This window comes from Vanellus vanellus (genome assembly GCF_965231255.1).
Source record: "Vanellus vanellus genome assembly, chromosome: 1".
NCBI classification, from domain to species: domain Eukaryota; kingdom Metazoa; phylum Chordata; class Aves; order Charadriiformes; family Charadriidae; genus Vanellus; species Vanellus vanellus.
This window is the reverse complement of record NC_138905.1, coordinates 96,174,385-96,191,712: the sequence shown is the minus strand read 5'-3', so window position 1 is coordinate 96,191,712 and position 17,328 is coordinate 96,174,385. Positions and strand designations below refer to the sequence as shown.

At 42.4% G+C, this 17,328-nt stretch overlaps 1 protein-coding gene across 1 annotated transcript; it reads right to left on the bottom strand.

Annotated features, from left to right (window-relative positions):
• Nucleotides 1-9,211: 9,211 nt before the first annotated feature.
• On the bottom strand, nt 9,212-16,526 carry TMEM45A (transmembrane protein 45A; the record flags this gene model as incomplete). The annotated part of the gene is made up of 5 exons (XM_082497756.1): nt 9,212-9,305; nt 10,708-10,853; nt 13,048-13,232; nt 13,951-14,163; nt 16,337-16,526. 5 exons carry the CDS (start codon nt 16,524-16,526, stop codon nt 9,212-9,214), a joined length of 828 nt encoding a protein of 275 aa, XP_082353882.1.
• Between the last annotated feature and the right edge of the window lie 802 nt (nt 16,527-17,328).

Sequence of the window (17,328 nt, the reverse complement as noted above, 5' to 3'; positions counted from 1 at the left end):
TCAGATTCTTCAGCTTCTTTTGCATGCTACAAATTAAAAGCTGAGAGATGAGTATCACTCTCAAAATGAAGAAGCAAACAGATATTTAAAGAACTAATTGGAATAAACACCGTCTTTTTTATCATCAGTGATCAGCAGATGAATCTCCTGCGTGTGAGTAGGAACAGCACCTTGCTTTTACATGGTGCTCTTCATTAGTGAGGAAAGGCAGTTTGCCTGGCTTTTTTAATTACTGAAGCACTTCCATCTCAACTTTATAAACAGGGTTCAAAAAACTGATGTGATATGCCAAGGATGTACAGAAATCCAGTCAAAAAAAAGGGCTCAGGTCTCTTGGGATGTGGCCCAATGGTCTAGCCACTAGATACTGCTGATACTGCTATCAATACTACCAGATACTACTGCTTCTTTAATGCATTACAGGTTATTAAGATGTTTTTTCCTCTTCTCAAGAAAACGCTGAGTCAGACAAAGTACATCTGTACGTGCTATCCTCTATACTGGGGAAAGGACCTAAGGAGGTGGGAAAGACTGAGGAAATACTGAAATAATTAAGATTACATTTACAAACAGGAACTCCAGAATTGTTAATACACTTCTTCAAACATCCAAATGTCTTAACAACCTGCAGTGGCTGGTACTGCGACAAACCTCCAGGCAGGACAGGGCTGTTTGCTGTCTGTCAGGGTATCTCTGTCCGGCTGGGGATCTGCCTGTCCACCTGCTGTAGCTGTTGCGTTACAAGTGTGTCTCCCATCCTAGATCTTTCCCTCTGCATGTTATTCTCATTAGCATGGAAAACAGAGAAGAGAAAAGGTTCTCGGTGCTGGGATCGGCACAGGAAGAGGAGGAGGGTATGGGGGCCATGGCTTGTAGCCGATGGGTGGGAGGGAGCCAGAAGGAGGGGGGAAACAGCCTTCTCCTTGGCACAGAGGACACGTTTGAGCCTTTTAACTTAATAAAATGCTAAACTGCAAATTCGCCCGCAAGGGGCCTGTCCAGGCACTGGCAGGCATTCTTCAGCAGAGGGGCAGAAACGGGGCTCCCATAAGGGGCAGCTGTGGTGCCTCCTTTGCCCAGCGAGAGCAGCCAGGGGTGGAGGCTGGGTGGCACAGCTCCAGGACTGGTACCAGCGTGCGTCCTGCTGCCCGGCCATCCCATGGGCTAGGAGGCATTTGCAGAGTCACCCAGGAGAGCCCTGGCAGCGTGACGGCCGTCAAACAGTGAACAACCGCACTGCTCAGCTGGGGAGAAACATCTCCTCACACAGAATGTTTAGTACCCTTGCCTGTGTTAATTACTTTACAGCAGGTAAATGTTTGCTTTTCTGGGGTTAGAAGGGCCAAGAGTTTAGAACTGTGTCTAGGAGACACAGAGGAAGATGCCCATCCCTGTGCAGGGCTTGTACGGAGCAAAGCAGAACCAAGCATGATTCAGACAGACTGGATCTTGCAGACGGGAAACTGAGTCACAGACTAGTTCAGCAACACTAAGTTAAGCTACATCCAATAAAGCACCAAGTTTGAGGATTACAGTGTATTAAAAGCATACCCAGCTTCTGAATCACAGGTCTGGGTCCTTTGCTAGTAGAAACACTGCGAGATGATAGCGGGGACTTTGCATGCTTGCAGAGATTTTTAAATGACAAAGTAGGAAAGAAATAAGAATTAGTTCTTGCGGTTAATGACATTACCCTTTCTGTTCAATGGAAATAACATCCCTGCTCCATTCCTTTGCATAGCTAACATCATCATGGACATCTCTGAGCAGCATGTTGTGTTTAGATATGTAAAATACTGTGAGTCCAAAACTTGGGTTGCAAGCCCAGGTTTGCAAATGGAAGACAGTGTGTCAACTGGGAAGCGGAAGTAGGATTGTGAGCAAAAAAGATTGGGAACTTCTAACTTCATATGGATATTTTATATAAACCTTAAAGAAAGAAAAATGGCATAAGGAACCAGATGGCATGACAGAACCAAAACAAATCAATAAATGCATGCTAAAGGACAGTACACTTTTATTTATGAAAATATTAAACCATGTTTATATGATAGAATAATCAAACTGAAAGAAAACCTTATTACTTGCAAATTTGTATATTTGATGCAGCTGTGAGGAGACAAACCCATTCTTGAGTGACTAGATATATTTCTTCTGCTTTCCTCCATTTCTTTTAAGCCTTAATTAGAGCCAGATGTTTCTTATTTCCTTTCTTTTTTGTTTTCAAGCCTGAATAAAGTGCGGTGCCAGCAGTAAACACCATCTTTGACATTTTTTTTGTGTGTCAACTGTATCTAGCTGAGTTGGAGTCACAAAACAGTAAAATTCCAGCAAAGCACTACAAGCTTTCACTCCTGCTGTCATTCCCATCAGGAGCAGGAAATGGGCATTACCGCTTCTGGGGCTGCTGCACAGGAGCCATAAGAATCCCGGAGTGTGTCTGAGAACCTTGTCCCCGGTAAATGACGCTGGAGGCAGACTGGAATGCCACATACCATGAACGCAGCTTCCCCCGCCGTAGCCTTAAAGTGCTGGGAGTGATTTTTGGTTGCTTAATTGCTGTTCAGTTGTATAGACCTGCAGTCTATTTTCCATTTCTTCTTTCTCCTCCTCAGGGAGGCAATGGCTGGTAACCACGGTATGTAGATGTAACCATTTCCGCTCCAATTTCTTGCCCTTACTGTGACATTGACCTCTTAGGTGCCATCCCCTGCAGAATATTTTGTCATTAAATGGCAGTGGTCTATATGTGAGAGCTTTCTTTCTGAATCAAATTGCAAAGTATGCTGTAGTATTTATAATTATGTTTTTCCAGTACTTTTAAAATGTATTTTCATTCTAAGAAGTCTATCAAATATAGCAATCCATGAACTGCAACTAGTACACAGCAAGGTGTTAGAAATTATTGTTCTGAAAAGTCATCTGAGGACTAGTTATGCCTTATTTGACAAATATTAGGCTTTTTACTCCCACATATTTTGAGTGAGTGCATATTTTACCTAGAATAGATTTTAAAGGCGTGTGCCCAGCAGTTTTCCAGTTGTCTTTCTCCCTTTTAACAGATGTGCTGTTGTTGTGCAGTCCTTGGGAGTCAGGCTTGCTTCCACTACTGCACATGCTAAAGGGCTTTTTGGATAAAAAACTATTCTGTTTTCTTCCACCGACTTCTGTACCAGTAACTCCTACCCCAACTACTGTAGTTCAGAGGAACTGAACCACGTGGGAGGAGGGCATCAAGGTACCAGATGCACCAAAGTTTTCTAGTGCTTCAGTTTTAAGGATAAATGTAATTGTGGGATTGAAATTTCTTGCTGCCAAGTTTACTGTTAGTTCAGGCTAGGTTTACATACAAGGGGAAAAAAGTGTTTATTTACAGAATATAGAACAAATATCACAGTTATGAAGCTTTATGGAGACACAGATAATGTAAATGAGAGAAAGCCACATTTAACCCATTTATCCTCATGATAAAACTTTAATGGGTTCCCTCCCTCCTGCCAGACAAACTCCTCACCTTACCTATGTATGTGCCTTTGTTGGTGGTGCCAAAAGAGCAGACCCTCTACAGCACAACTGTTCCATGCCACAGGCATTTTCAGACTCTAGTTTTATCCCAGGGATGCAGATGCCCATTAGTGCTTGGAGCACATGAGGTGCAATGCTGGAGATCACCATCAAACTTTGCTTCCCATGAAGGGACTCCAGCTCCCATGCTCTGACTCTTCTCCATGGTGCAAACCTTGGCACTTAAGTTAGGACGAGTGGGTGAGGTCCAAAGCACTTTCTTGATCCAGACTAAAATGTGACTGTAAGTGCCCCCGGTAGAATGGTCGGGAACCCAGGAACTGTAGGAGCAGCCCTGCCTTTAAGCTGCCAGCTCAAAGATGCTCTTTTTTCCCCAGGACATCTTGTTCCCCGGTTGTCCAGGGGCTAGTTTCAGCCTCCTTTCCTTTGGGCTACTGGCTCCTTCACAGCTCACTCAACATTGAGCAAGCTCTCTTGGTCTCAGGCAACACCGTCCCAAGACCAGGCTCCCCATACCATGCATGAGTGCCTCCCTCCATGCCTCACCCCAACACCAATGCAACCATGAGGTCCCAAGTCATCTCCACAGGGGGAAACACTTTCCCATTGTGAGCCAAGCTTCTGCCACACACAGAAGCTGGTTTGTCTCAGAGCCAATGCCCAAATGTGCATTTTACACAATTGCCTGAATGGGATGGGGCATGCAGCCTCCTGCCAGCTTTTCCTTGAGGTCAGCCATGACAGTAAGCAGTCATGCTGGCAATGTGGTTGGAGATAGCTGATCCCAGCCCCAACCCCAGGGGATACGGTGACATTGGTACGTTTGATTTTCTAATGCAAACAGGTCGATTCCCCAGTTGGTTTATTTAAAGCTGCTTCTAGATTTTTATAGTTCCTGACTGGTAGTTTTCAGAAGTCTCAGATTTGTGAGCAACCAGATGAAATGTGAAATTAGGAAGCGCTGACTTTCTCTCCCTTACCTGGTCCTGGAGAAATTTAGAAGTTTTCTTATGTACAGGCGAATGCATCCCTCCTTAAGTTCTCCACAGTTGACGAAAAAACCCTCTCTGCCAAATATGCAGCAAAGTGATATCAAATTCATGGAATGATGAAAGCAAGACATGGGATTGTAATCTTTAATGAATAATCAATTTAGTCCCAAAATGCAGTCTGAGAGCGGCCAAAATTATTTGCTACTTTTTGTCAGGTATGGTCCCTAGTTTTAATTTTAGAAACTGATGAAAAATATGAAGAGGACAAAATCTGTAATTGCCAACATTCCTTCAAGTATCTCATGTTTTTCTTTCAGAATGCATTTTCATTTTACAACATAAAACAGTTTTTGTTTTTTTCTTTAAAGAAAAAAGGTGACAAAGTCAAATAAAATCCTAAATGTTTTTATGATCAAGCTTGCCAAAAACAGAAACATCCTGTTCTTGCCGTTCTGTTTGCTTGGCTTGCTGGCTGCTCCATCATGTATGACACAGGAGACCAGATCCAAATCTGGGACCTCCTTTTTCCATAGCATTTGACTTTTGTGGATCTGTGAAGCTCTACTGCCCAGACCTCAAAAAGAGTTGTTTTCATCTGTGTTGCAAATGACAATTAAATAGTAGAATCAAGGGAATTTGACAAGGCAGCACTGACCTTTCCTGAATTTGAGTGCAACTCATTGAAATGTCTGGGTGGGCTATGAGACTAACATGTCTGTCCCACCCGTACTGCCCCATAAATGGTTATATTTTTTCCCCTGGAAACATGACAGACTTCTTATATGAATAAATCAATTTTATTTAAATAAAATTACAGGCATATCTTGTCTATTATAAACTACCATATAGTTTTTCAAAGGCACCAATATTTAACAATAATTTAAATTTTCTTGAGAGCAGCTACCTTTTTCTGAGTGGCATTTGTAAACTTGTCAGGCTTCCTTCCACTCATTCAAATCAAGCAAAATCTGTTGCTAGTGAAATGCTGAAGGTTGTACCTTTTTCGTTGAAAATAGGTACTTTACTGTTCCTGGGCATCTCTTTTGAACAATGCTTGAGAAGAATGAGTCAGGTGTTCTGTGTAGCAAAAACCCACCCTGAGACGGGGTGTTTCTTTCCTTTGTGGCACCAAAAATACATCAGGCACAAAACCCCACTATGACACTCACTCTGCTAAGTATGAAAAATTAAATCCAAGAGACTACTGTTTCTTTGAGGCTTCAGGATCTGTTTTTCCTTGTATTTCTTCAAGCTTCATAATTCACTGCCACCTTCTCTTACGTGAAGAGAGTTTTTGTAAGAAGCCTGCCCTACAGTTCTGTGTCACATTCTGCATTAGTCTCCAGGTTGGGCTTCTTTAAAGGCATCTTTGCTAAGCATGATTGCACCAAAACCAGCAGATGTGTCTGGTGGGTTTTTTCATCCAGTTCTCTCATTGTTTAGGGGAGATTCACAGCAGGGGACAGAGGGAGATAGAGGTGATACCTCTCAGCAGCCTGAATCCTGCTCAGGTCTTCTCCCAAGTAAAGGCACAGGCCTACAGCCACTGCTGGGCTAATGCCCGGGCACAGGTAGGGAGAGAGCCAGAGCCACCAGGCTGAGGTGGTCACAGGAGGAACCGCGGCAGGCAGCCACTCTTCTGGCCATCACATTTGAGTACTGGCACTTTTTGTTCCTGAAAAAGCACTTTTTTCAAAAGGAGAGTTTGCTAAGCACCCTCCACGTTCACAGCTCACTCAGGTTATTGAATCCCATGAGGCTCACTTCGTCAGCTGATTTTGGCTTATCATTACAGACTTTTCTAATAGTCTCCAAGTTCTCTTTGATATATAGCCATCATCTTCACTGCCCAGCACTGCAAAAGCTTTAGACCCCAACCAGGCTAACAGGAAAAAAAAATCTGCCCTTTCAAAAAATCCCAGTAATTCAGAGACAAGAGTGATATGGTGTAATGAAGGTAAGATTACAGCTGGGTGTAATGACACACTGCATTTGGCCAGCGTATCCCTGCTGCGATTAACAGGCAAGCTCCTCAGCAAAGCCGTGGATCTTCCTTCTGGCTCATGCCAACAGAAAATCTGATTTTACTGAAACCACAGTAATGAAACTCAAGTCGTAGATTTGCAGAGCAGAGTAAATAACAATTAATTCAGAGTTTACAGTGAGACCACTGCAAAGCTGAGACATGGAGCGACAAAAATGCCATACCGATACCTAGCTTACAAGAATCTCCTGAGACAGACTTCATTAAAGTTTGCCAAAATCTCCAAGGCCCTTCAGAGAAAGGTATTGAAGAAGAGCAAACAATTAAGAAAAGTGGTGATCGTTGGCTATGCATCTGCAGTTTCCCATTTTACATTTCTAAACACAGAAATGTCTGTGAGCCAACCATTCTTGCTTTCCAAAGTAGATTCATCTGGATAATCTGACACCTGGTTACAAGTGTCACTTCACGATGCTTGACAAAGATCTAAAATAATTTTTAAAAATTACCACCTGAAGTCTTCTAAAAAGACATATCAAAGCTCAGCCAGTTTATCATGCTTTTCTTCCTGCTTAGGTTAGTCCTTTAGTTTGGAGATACAGCACCTTAATATTTGTACAGTATTAAACATAATTTATGAAGAAAAGCAGTGAAGAAACTTGCATTGTTCCTGCCTATGAGAAGCAAAGTACTTTCTGAAGATCTTCAGAATAAACGACCTCACTGATTTTGGAAAGGCATTGATAAACCTGACAGTCTAAAATTCAGCATTAACAGCACGTGCAGCTAAGGAAGCTGCTCCTTGAAAAAGAGAAGGTAAAAGGTGAGTCCTGAAAATGAAGTGAATGTGTATGTTGCATTGAAGGTGAAATAACTTTAGAAAAAGCCTTTAAATTTTTTTCTGAGTCCTGGGATCCCTTTGAGCTACAAACTATTTTATTGCCTTTTTCAGCAATCGGTTTCCTGTAATTAATAATTTTATGCTACTCATTTTTCTGGTTTACACTGAAAAAAATCTAGGGGAAACTCAAAAGTAGAGGGACCAGATCCTACAGCTGTCATTCATTTGCCAGAGTCCAGCTCTGCATTTCCTTAGGAGCATCTCAAAATATTCAAATAATAGAAGGAACACAGTTCTACAGCACCAATTCCGATGCACCGGTACTATTTGAACAGAATCTGTTGCCCTGCACTAGCCTGTTTCCAAAAATAATTAGAAAATAATATTTTTAGATGGTGTTCTAAAGGGAAGGGCTGTTTTCCAGAATGATCACCTTACCCCTGGCAGATATGTAAAACGGCCCATGGCCACCAGCACACATCCCGGGCTCCGGCCTCGGGAAAGCAGAGCAAATGTGGTGGCGCAGCAAGTGCTCCCTCCTGCCCAGCTGTCCGTGCAAGTCTTTCAAAACATGTATCAGAGCCAGAGCAACACTTAGGGTTAAAAGTCCACCCCACAGGGGCAGCGTGCTTACACACAACATAATTTTCTGATGTCTTTTGCCACGTATCAGTTATTTCCCTTTTGATGAGGTTGGAGCACATCCCAAGCAACACTGAGCACTGGGGAGGGCACTCTGTTTTTCACTGGATCAAAATTTCACTTTTAGTGGAGAAAATAAATACAACTAAAAGAAATTTTCTAAGTCACTCACTGCTGTGGGTAGCCGGGCATGGAGCTACTACGAAGGTAACATCTGCCCTCCCACAACTCAGCACGCCGCACTGCGCAGGCTGTTCGGCGCTTCCAGGAGTGACACAGGGAAAAGGATGCAAATCCGTCTCATCCTGCCCGTGGATCAGCATTACCCGCTCCTGACCCAAGTGCTGGGTCCATTTGCATGTTTGCTAGGTACCCTGCCGAAATTCCACCAAATTCCGCTGAAAGAAAGGAAATAAACTTTGGGAAAGAAACCGGCTTTGTGGCTGAGTGCTGCCCCATTGGACACCCCTTGGCCTTTCTGGGAAAGAAGTTGCTCCAGACGCTGAAGGAAACCAGAGTCACTTCACTGCTTTTCAAAGTCAAATGATAGCAAAAAGGCAGGACTATCTAGGCATGTGAATGAATAACTGCAGCGGCTTTTGATCATCATACACCTCTTTGGTCCTCCTACCAAGCTTGGTAGTGTCTCTGTGAGAGTGAACACACTACACATTCTTCAAGGAAAATGCTGAATGGGTTTGCGGTGAGTAGTTCTTTCCATTTAACATAAAGCCACAAGCAGAGACATGAAGGTGTTACGCAAGACAGCTGCAAGACTCAGTTTTTTATCTTGTTCTGCTCTTTTCCAGGTGTGCAGAGTTATTTATGCACAGTTACTTGCATGGCAACAAACCCACTTATTTGGACACCCTAATTATGGAAACTTAGCAGTCCATTCAGCAGCAGCTGGAAAACATTTTGCTTAGCTTTTAATGAGGCAAACACACAGACTTCATCATGCCACCTCATCCAGCCCAAGTCTGTCTAATATTAGTCTGGTTTTCTTTGAAGTATGTGGTAAGGAAGGTACTAGTGCAACTACCACAAATAGATACCAAGCTTACCTTCTGCAAATAGAGATGTAACTGTGTAGATGTAGACAGTACTTAGTGGACGATATTTGCATAGCAAGTTGTAGTAAGGAAAGAATAAGATGGCAAACATCTAGAAATGAGGTATCAAACAGCCTAATGGTAGAGCGGGTAAACTAGTCAAGCCATATTCATACTAAATTTCATCTTCTGACTCCTGGTCTCGTTCAGATGTTTTCAGTAATCCCATTTCCATGGACTGGGACTGTTTAACCTTTGAACGAATTGCCCTGGAAGCAACAACAAAAAATAGAGTTGTCAGTAGTAACTCAAAGGCTCATCTGGCCATTTTTAGATGGTAAAAACCTATTAAACTCTTGCATCTCATCAGCGAATTAAGATGATTGATTTATGAAGACTTGAAGTGGGCCACTGTGGAAGACATTGTGAAGAGGAGATAGTGATTTCCAGCAGAATCTGGTCAGAATTTAACCCCAGGCCTTAATTGTAGATGTCTCTATTTTAGCATGAGTGACCACTATACAACACGAGCATGTATTGTGACATTAGTATGTGCTGCCTTTAACAATACCACCTGTACATACTGCTTCTAAGAGCTTGTTCCTAGGGCACATCTAAGAGCGTACACTTTAAGGAAACCTCAGTGTAACATCTAGAAAGTCCAATGTTGTGCTGGTGCAAGACCTATAGCTGTGTTCACTGGGAAGAGTGCTATAAAGCTGTGAAGAACAAGTCTGGCCAACCTCCCCGCAGACAGGAACTCTGTGTAGCGTGCTGTGATCAGCCTGGTTGGGGCTTGTCTGATGCTGCAGCAAGCTGCTGTTCCCACTGTCAGAAGGGATGTAAGATTGCCATCACCTTCTCTATAGTTGCCGTCCTTTACACAACAAAGCAGTTACCCAGCCTTGAGTGTCGGTGCCTTTTGGACTGAGACCCCAAAAGACATGGCACCTTATCAGCGCAAAGCAAGACTGCAAGAACTACATACGGCCAAAACATGATTAAAAGGGGCTGTTTGGATGGTAGGGGTAAAGCGAGGGGCGAGGGGTTCAGGACAGTGCAGGCAAAGGCCTGGTAAAGTCCTGCAGGCAGAAGGTGATCACACATGGCAAAATCAGTCTCATTTTTACAACCAAGTTTACTCTGCGGTTGGAATTTTGTCAGAATTAGCACTGGGCGGTGAGGAAATGGGCTAACTTTAGAAATTAGGGGATGAAACTGGCTAGTGAAAAAGGAATCAGGTCTAATCTCAGGAAATCATTAGCAATGAAACCTGTCCAATAATCTTCAAAGTTAAGTCATGAAGCCAGCTGACTAAGCCACTTGGAATTAGTAGAGATGAGCACTGAGAGAGAAGATGTAAGGAAAAAAGGTCTCTTCCTCTAACTTTTTATGCTCTTACAAATGTGGAAGACTACCAAAAAGAGCTCATTTTATGTGAGAAGCATTATGCTGTCAGAGCTGTACTTTATGAATGCTTTTCCCCTTTCTAATGAAGCAATGAGTCATGTTGTCTTCATTGATTAGCAATATCTATTCTTATTTTATCTTGCAAGACAATTAATTACGTTGTGAAAACCTTTTGTTTTGTCAGTAAAACTTTTCTAAGATAAAGCTCCCGCTAGACTAAATAGACAGGTCTCCAAAGTTTCAGTGTTTCAAGTAACTTACCAGCTGACGATTGTGTAATTCACTGCAAGTATAAGAAAAGCAAAGGCATAATGCCAGCAATAGCACATGGTCAGGAACATCATATTAGTATGATCCGTCTGATTCCACTCTGGGCTCCCATTTGGAGGATAAAGCACAAAACCAATCTGTAACAAAATAAAAGATATTTAGCAAACGTCATTTGACGTATGTCCTGTGCCGTATCATGTATTATGCTACCCATCACGAGGCAGACATTTCATTTTCTTATAGTGCTGATTATTTCTGTGATGATTATTAAAACCAATTTTGCAGTCACACTCAGATGCGATGGATCGTTTTACACAGTTTTGTGCAGAAACGCCTTTGAAGATGCAGAGCTGGTCCCAGAGACACCCTGCTCCTGCCCAGCAAATTCAGGAGTCAGCCCAACGAGTCCTGCAGTGATCACAGTTACGTACTGTAAGGAAAGGGGCTGATGCTCAGCCACGTATGGTCGGAACCACAAGCACATCACTAATCAGCAAAACTGCCCGCCCATTTGTGCTGACTCACTTCTTCCCCAAAGCATCTGGGAATGTGTTACATGGTTCAGAAGGTGAATAATAAATTAATAACTAAAGGCGAGCCCTAAGTCTATTTCTTCTGGGTCATCCAGGGGAATAGGTCAGGTTTTGAAACTGTGTAAAAACAGAGCTTTGTCACCCAAGGCTATAAGTTCATGTGAAATACATAACTGATTTGTTTATTCAGAGCTGGGAAAGATCAAATTCAGATTCATGCATAAGCTGGGAAACTAGTAAGCCTGTGACTTGACAAGCACTGGTCCTCTGTACTGCCTAATACTCCTCGAAGTCACTGCTCAGCAGCTTAGCTGAGAATTTAGGAGCTGGGACGAGAAGGAGAGGAAGGAGGAGGGGAGGAGTGCATTTTGCATTTCCATCAGAAAATTCAATGAATGAGGGTGTTGATGATGCAGAATGAAAGTCCCTTTACCTTTTACAAATTTGTCATGCTGCAGCCAGTGTGTGGTTTTCAGTGACACATACGGTTGAAGTCTGATGTGGGTGTGAAAAAAACCACACTTAAATCTCTTGTGTTTTTAGTTCTTCAGTTTTTTACTTTGAAACAAAAAACACATTGTCTCCAGAGCTAAAGAAATAACTTGTTCTAAAATTAGACTAGGCAGACAACAAAGAACAAATGGTTGCATCTAATTCCTCTTACATAAAGCTTCTTAAATCACCAAAGGAAAGTTTACAAACAGGAAAATAGAACATCAGCACCAGGTTCTTGACTTCATGTATAGGAAAATACTGCCATTTCAGAGGTCTGTCTTCTTGCCAGAGCAAGTATTTAAATATTTGATTTGGTGCTGAGTGTCCAGTTCTCCTAAGGAACAGCAAACGTTTTTATTAATCGTGTCTGGCCAGCACAGAAAAAAGGGAAGCCAGTCTAGACATGCCGGAAAGAAAAATCACTGGAGTGACCTCAGTTCTCCACTATAAGACAAAACACACATCGGCACTAGTGCTCCTATTTCTTTAATACAAGATCACAGCAATTCATTAAATTCCCTCTCCTGTTTGACAGCAGAGAAAGGGTCGCTATCAAATACCTATTAATTGGAAAGAATCACAAGTTCAGTGAAAGCATGGCAGCTACATTTTGAAGAGCCCTTTTGAGAGCCACATGCCTGAAATGTAAAAGTTTGGGCTGTTACTTCTTCTGCTCAATTTCCCAAACACTGGAAAAGCAGAAGGCTTTGCATCACTCAATCTCTTAATGTGAATCAGGAGCTCAAATACCTTTCAAACCTAGGTTGCCACTGTTGAAATGCTTTTTAGAAAGCAGAAAGAGGCAGCCAACACGCAAGATGATTTGCGCCTTCGTTCATCTTCACGCAATGTCAATGGGCGCTTTGATGCATCTGTCCAGTACTCCACTGGGCATTTACTCACTGCTCCAGCAGCTGACAGTGGGGATGGGGGCTGTCTTCGCAAAGAACAGCATATATTGCCGGGCTGTAAAATCACGGCCATTTGGCTGGCAAATTTTGAACAGGGTGTTACAGAGATCAAAGGGGATGTTCAGTCGCAAGGGAGAGCTCAACAAAACCACCTGAGGTTTTTTATTGATTCAAATAAAAGACTCTAGGAGTAAAGTGGCTTCTTCGTCTGTAAAACAGATATGATAAATACTTTTATCTCTTTAAAGGGACATTAAAAGTGCGTTGTTTTCTATGAGTCCTTTGAGGTCTGTGTTTAAAAGGCACATTCTATCACCTGTGAAACATCTGCAAAGGGGTAAATGATGAATTTTGGTGAAGGAAGAAATTCCTAAGGCAGAAAAGTGACCTACCTGCCAGAACCAGCTGCCTTGTAATATGCAGAGGCTTGTGCGGAGCATCTCTAGCACAATACTGCCACGGAAGAAAACTTCCAGAAATATGCAAACAGCAGCTCCAAAGATAGCAAATAGCAATAACTGATGAACGTGAACATCCAGCATGGCTCTCCCATGAAGATGGTAGCAAAAGAGAAAACCTGGAATAAATGCAAGTGATGAGTTTAAGATATTTTCTTCCCTTGTAATCCCCCTGCATCTGCTTTTAGAAAACAGTGAACCTTTAGCATGTCTCTTTATGCCAATATCACTTCTCTGTTGAACTGAGAGTAATTTTTTAAGACTGCCGCCTATGTACTGTGTACTCTTGAGCTCAGAGCAGGAAATTGCATGGGAAGCTGCAGCTCTGTCACCTTTCATCGAAAACATGTTAACCCAAAGTCTCATTCATCTGTCTCTGCAGTGTAGCAAGAGGGGTGCTATGAGATATACTGTACGTACAGAAAACATAAATCGAGTGTGTCTCCAGTGCAATTCCAAGTAAATGCACTCACATGGGCTTTATCTAACAGGTTGCATACTATGTCAGTACATACATCGAAGCGCATGCCCAAACTACTAAGCACTTATCCAAAACAGGCCTGTGCTGCTATTTTCATAGCATTTCTGTTACTATCTGAGCCGGTTAGGAAAGCGCAGGTACCCTTCTACAATGTGTGATCATGCTCTGGGCTGCAGTGCAGCCAAACCCTCAGCGATTTAAGGAGGGCCGCGACTGATCTTTTTTAAGCATTTCAGGGAGTTAAACACCCAGCTCCCGTAGGCTCAGTCTCTAAGGATGTTTGGAGATTCCCAGACCGAAGACCGATACCCCTCTGCAAGTTTCACAGGCAGCCCTGCAGGGAGAGGTAAACTGACCTTCAATAAACACTGCTAAGGAAAGCATCATCCTGTCCATGGCCACTGGCAGCACGTTGGTCCCATGAGCCACGATGTCAACCAACCCTGAAATGCCATAGAAGAGGTACATGGTGGCATGCTGCCAGTTCATCAAATGATCCCAGTGCTTTTCCTCGTAATTATACAACTTCAGATGAGGTCCATCAGGAACAAACTGCTCGGCCACCATTCCTGCGCGTGAAACGAGAAGTATAACTATTTGTCCTGGTGTTTAAGGTATAGACCGACAAGTCTTTATACAAACAATAGAGGCAACAATATATCCCCACACAGTATAACACCAGTCGATTTGGGGTTTAGTCTGGCTGCCTGAGGATTGCTCTGGGTGATTGCTATGTTTTGCTCCCTTCTGCCCAGTTCAGCCGTTCCCAATAAAATTTTTAACATGTTGTCCAAATGCAAGTGAAAATGCACAGAGGCCTCAAAGATGTTAATCTTACATAAATTTTCAAGAAAACCGGTAGTGGGCGGAGGAGGGATGAAATTAGTTTCTTTGCTGAGGGAAAGACCACAGAGTGAGCTCAAGCATATATTAAGCATCACATAATCCAGAGAGAAGAAAGCCAGAGGAAACCAGGCTTCAGCTCCACTCCTGGTGGGACTATTTGCATCTTGCAGTTTCCAGCAGTGAAAATGGAGACAGCTATTCTGTGCTGGTTTTTTTTTAAAAAACAATTGCTATTGTAGTAGTCCTCTGACTGAATTTTTCTGTGCCTTCCCAGTGGTTCAAACGTGAGTATAACACATGCTGAAGTCCCCAAAAGAAAGATGTACCATTTTAGTCCCCTGCAATATGCAGGATGGCAGAGTTCAGACTCTCAATTCAAAGGGGATTTTTCCTATAAAGCCATAAAAGGAAATGCCTCCACCGTGCAGAGTTATTAAAGGTCCCATGAGAATGTATACCGAGTTAATATTTGAACTGTTGCTCCACCGCCTCCCTTACCTTGGCCCCTCGGTGTCTTGCTAACTAGCTGCAGTACTACAGCAAGGGGAAAGCTGCTTTTAGATCTTTTACATGGTCAATGAAGTTTGGGAAGGGTTTAAAATATGTTATGCTTTTGAAACATTAATCACATTATTTATAAAGGGTGGGCCAGCATCCTGCTGTGTAAGTAGATACGCTGCAGACCAAATGCAGTGTTTCTCCACCTTTTTTGGTGGAAAAGGTTTTGCTCCTTTTGCTGCTTTTACTGTTTGTCCTTGCCAGGCTTTCTTGTACACGTTTTTGACTGGAACTGAAAATACCATGAGCTAAAATAATACCTTTTTGTTTCAGGTTGAAAATAAAAACGCTAAATGAGTGTTTTAGCAGCCCAACTACCTCTAGACACTGATGGAGATTTGTAGGAAAGATGTCCCCACTCACACCAAAAAATGAATGCTATTATTTAGGTTTTGATAATTTTTCAAGGCACATCAAAGTATATGCTGTACACATAAACATCTTGTCAGTGCCGATGTATCTTAACTGATACAACTCCCAGAGGGGAAGGAAAAGCAAGAACAATATTTTGGTACAGCCTGCCCCTTGCTTAGAAACCAGGCAACTCCAAGCATCTAAAAAAGACTAGATAGATAGAATCTAAAAATACTAAAAATTGAGATCCTTCCTGACTTGAGAGCCACATGTGCTGAGCCCCTCAGGTCCCCTGTTACTTAGCTTACTTACTCTATAAAGGTAAATTGCTAACGTACAGCCTGCTGGAGTGTAAACAAGAACTAGGCACTTCCAGTTGGCTGCACAGCTCACTAAACCGTCCCGGTGGGTTTGCACCCAGGCCAGTCCACAACAGAAGGAGAAACAGCCCCCCCTCCCTCCCCATTGCAACAGTCCTGCAGCAATAAGATCTGGAGTTCAGTCTGACATTGTAAATATTTTCACTTTTGAACGACATGAATGAAGAAGCATCTGCATTTACATATTTACATACAATAACTCAGTGGAGGCTACTGACATCTGAGATGGCCGGGTTCGAAACAGAAAAGCGATGCCCCCACAATCTGGTGCTCCCAGTCTGCATGTGAGAGCCCCTTGCCTAAATACCTTATCTCCCTCCCTAAAGTAGCCAACAGCATATGAACACTCAGATGGACCAGGTGTGAAGTAGTCAGGAGACCTTAAAGAAGATCCAGAATAGCACTATCGACGGAAACCATGTTATGCTCGTAACTATGCAATTAATAGCAGTAGCCCCACTTCTTGTTCTTAGATTCATGGTGTTTAAAGGACAAAATACCAAAACACAATGAGATATGTTTTGTCAGATGACAACTTTAAAAAAAAAAAAAGTGTTAAAAGGCACAGCCTTTTCGTTGTCGGCCCCAAGTCCACCTTACTTACCAATCAGGGCAAAGACAGCTTTGATGATCCCTTCAACAAACTCCAGGCGCTGAAATCCTGCCCTGGAACCAAGGTAGCAAGCATTCTTGTTTTTTCGGCAGGCGTACTTCAGTGGATACTTCACTGACCACCACAAGCCAAAAAGAAGGAAAAAGCTTCCAGGGAGTGCGTGCCCTTTGAAATTGCCCATGGTTTTATGCTAGGCGATACCTGAAGGTGAAACAAATGCAGATCAGTTACAGGAATAGGAGAATTCTGTGCATTATAATTTTAAAGTATCTCCTTGCATAGATCAAACGGGTGTCACTGGATTTAGTATTCACACTTCATTTCAAAATAATTTGGGGTATTTATCTTCCCTGGCTGTTCAAAACAGCCAGCCAGTCTCCCCAGTTTCATAGCTTTGCAGAACAAGAGTAAGAAAGAGACCCAATTGCAAAGCAGCTGACCTGAAATGCAGAGCTGGCAGTATGCAGGGTTTGGATCTTTCACCTTTAGAGAGGGTTTTATGTTTCTTCACTCCACAAACAGAAATCAAGACAATACCCGACTGAAGGAAAAATGAATTGTACCCACGGGTAACTATTCACTAATAAATTGTATTTTCTATTTCAATCCAGATGTCTCATTATGATTTACAAACTTCAAGTCACACTCAATAGGTGAATTATGCACCCACAGTTAGATACATATTATTAAGTATATCAAGTGCACTGAGTGATAAGGTTATTAGTTTGTCAGTGTTATGCAGTCATTTAAAAGCAGTGCCATTAATAAAACCTAGTGATTCTGGTCATCATCCCAACTTTTAGGAGAGTTAACTTAGCTCCAATAGCTTCTTCATTAAAGTAAGGTTCTAACATTAAATTGCAATTTTTATTTAAGTTATTATAAACTGAGTTGTTGTGCATCGTGACCCAAAGTCATACTAAATCTTTGCATAGGCAATAGTCAAGAATAACCACTTTAGAAGCACTGGCAATCTACTTTCT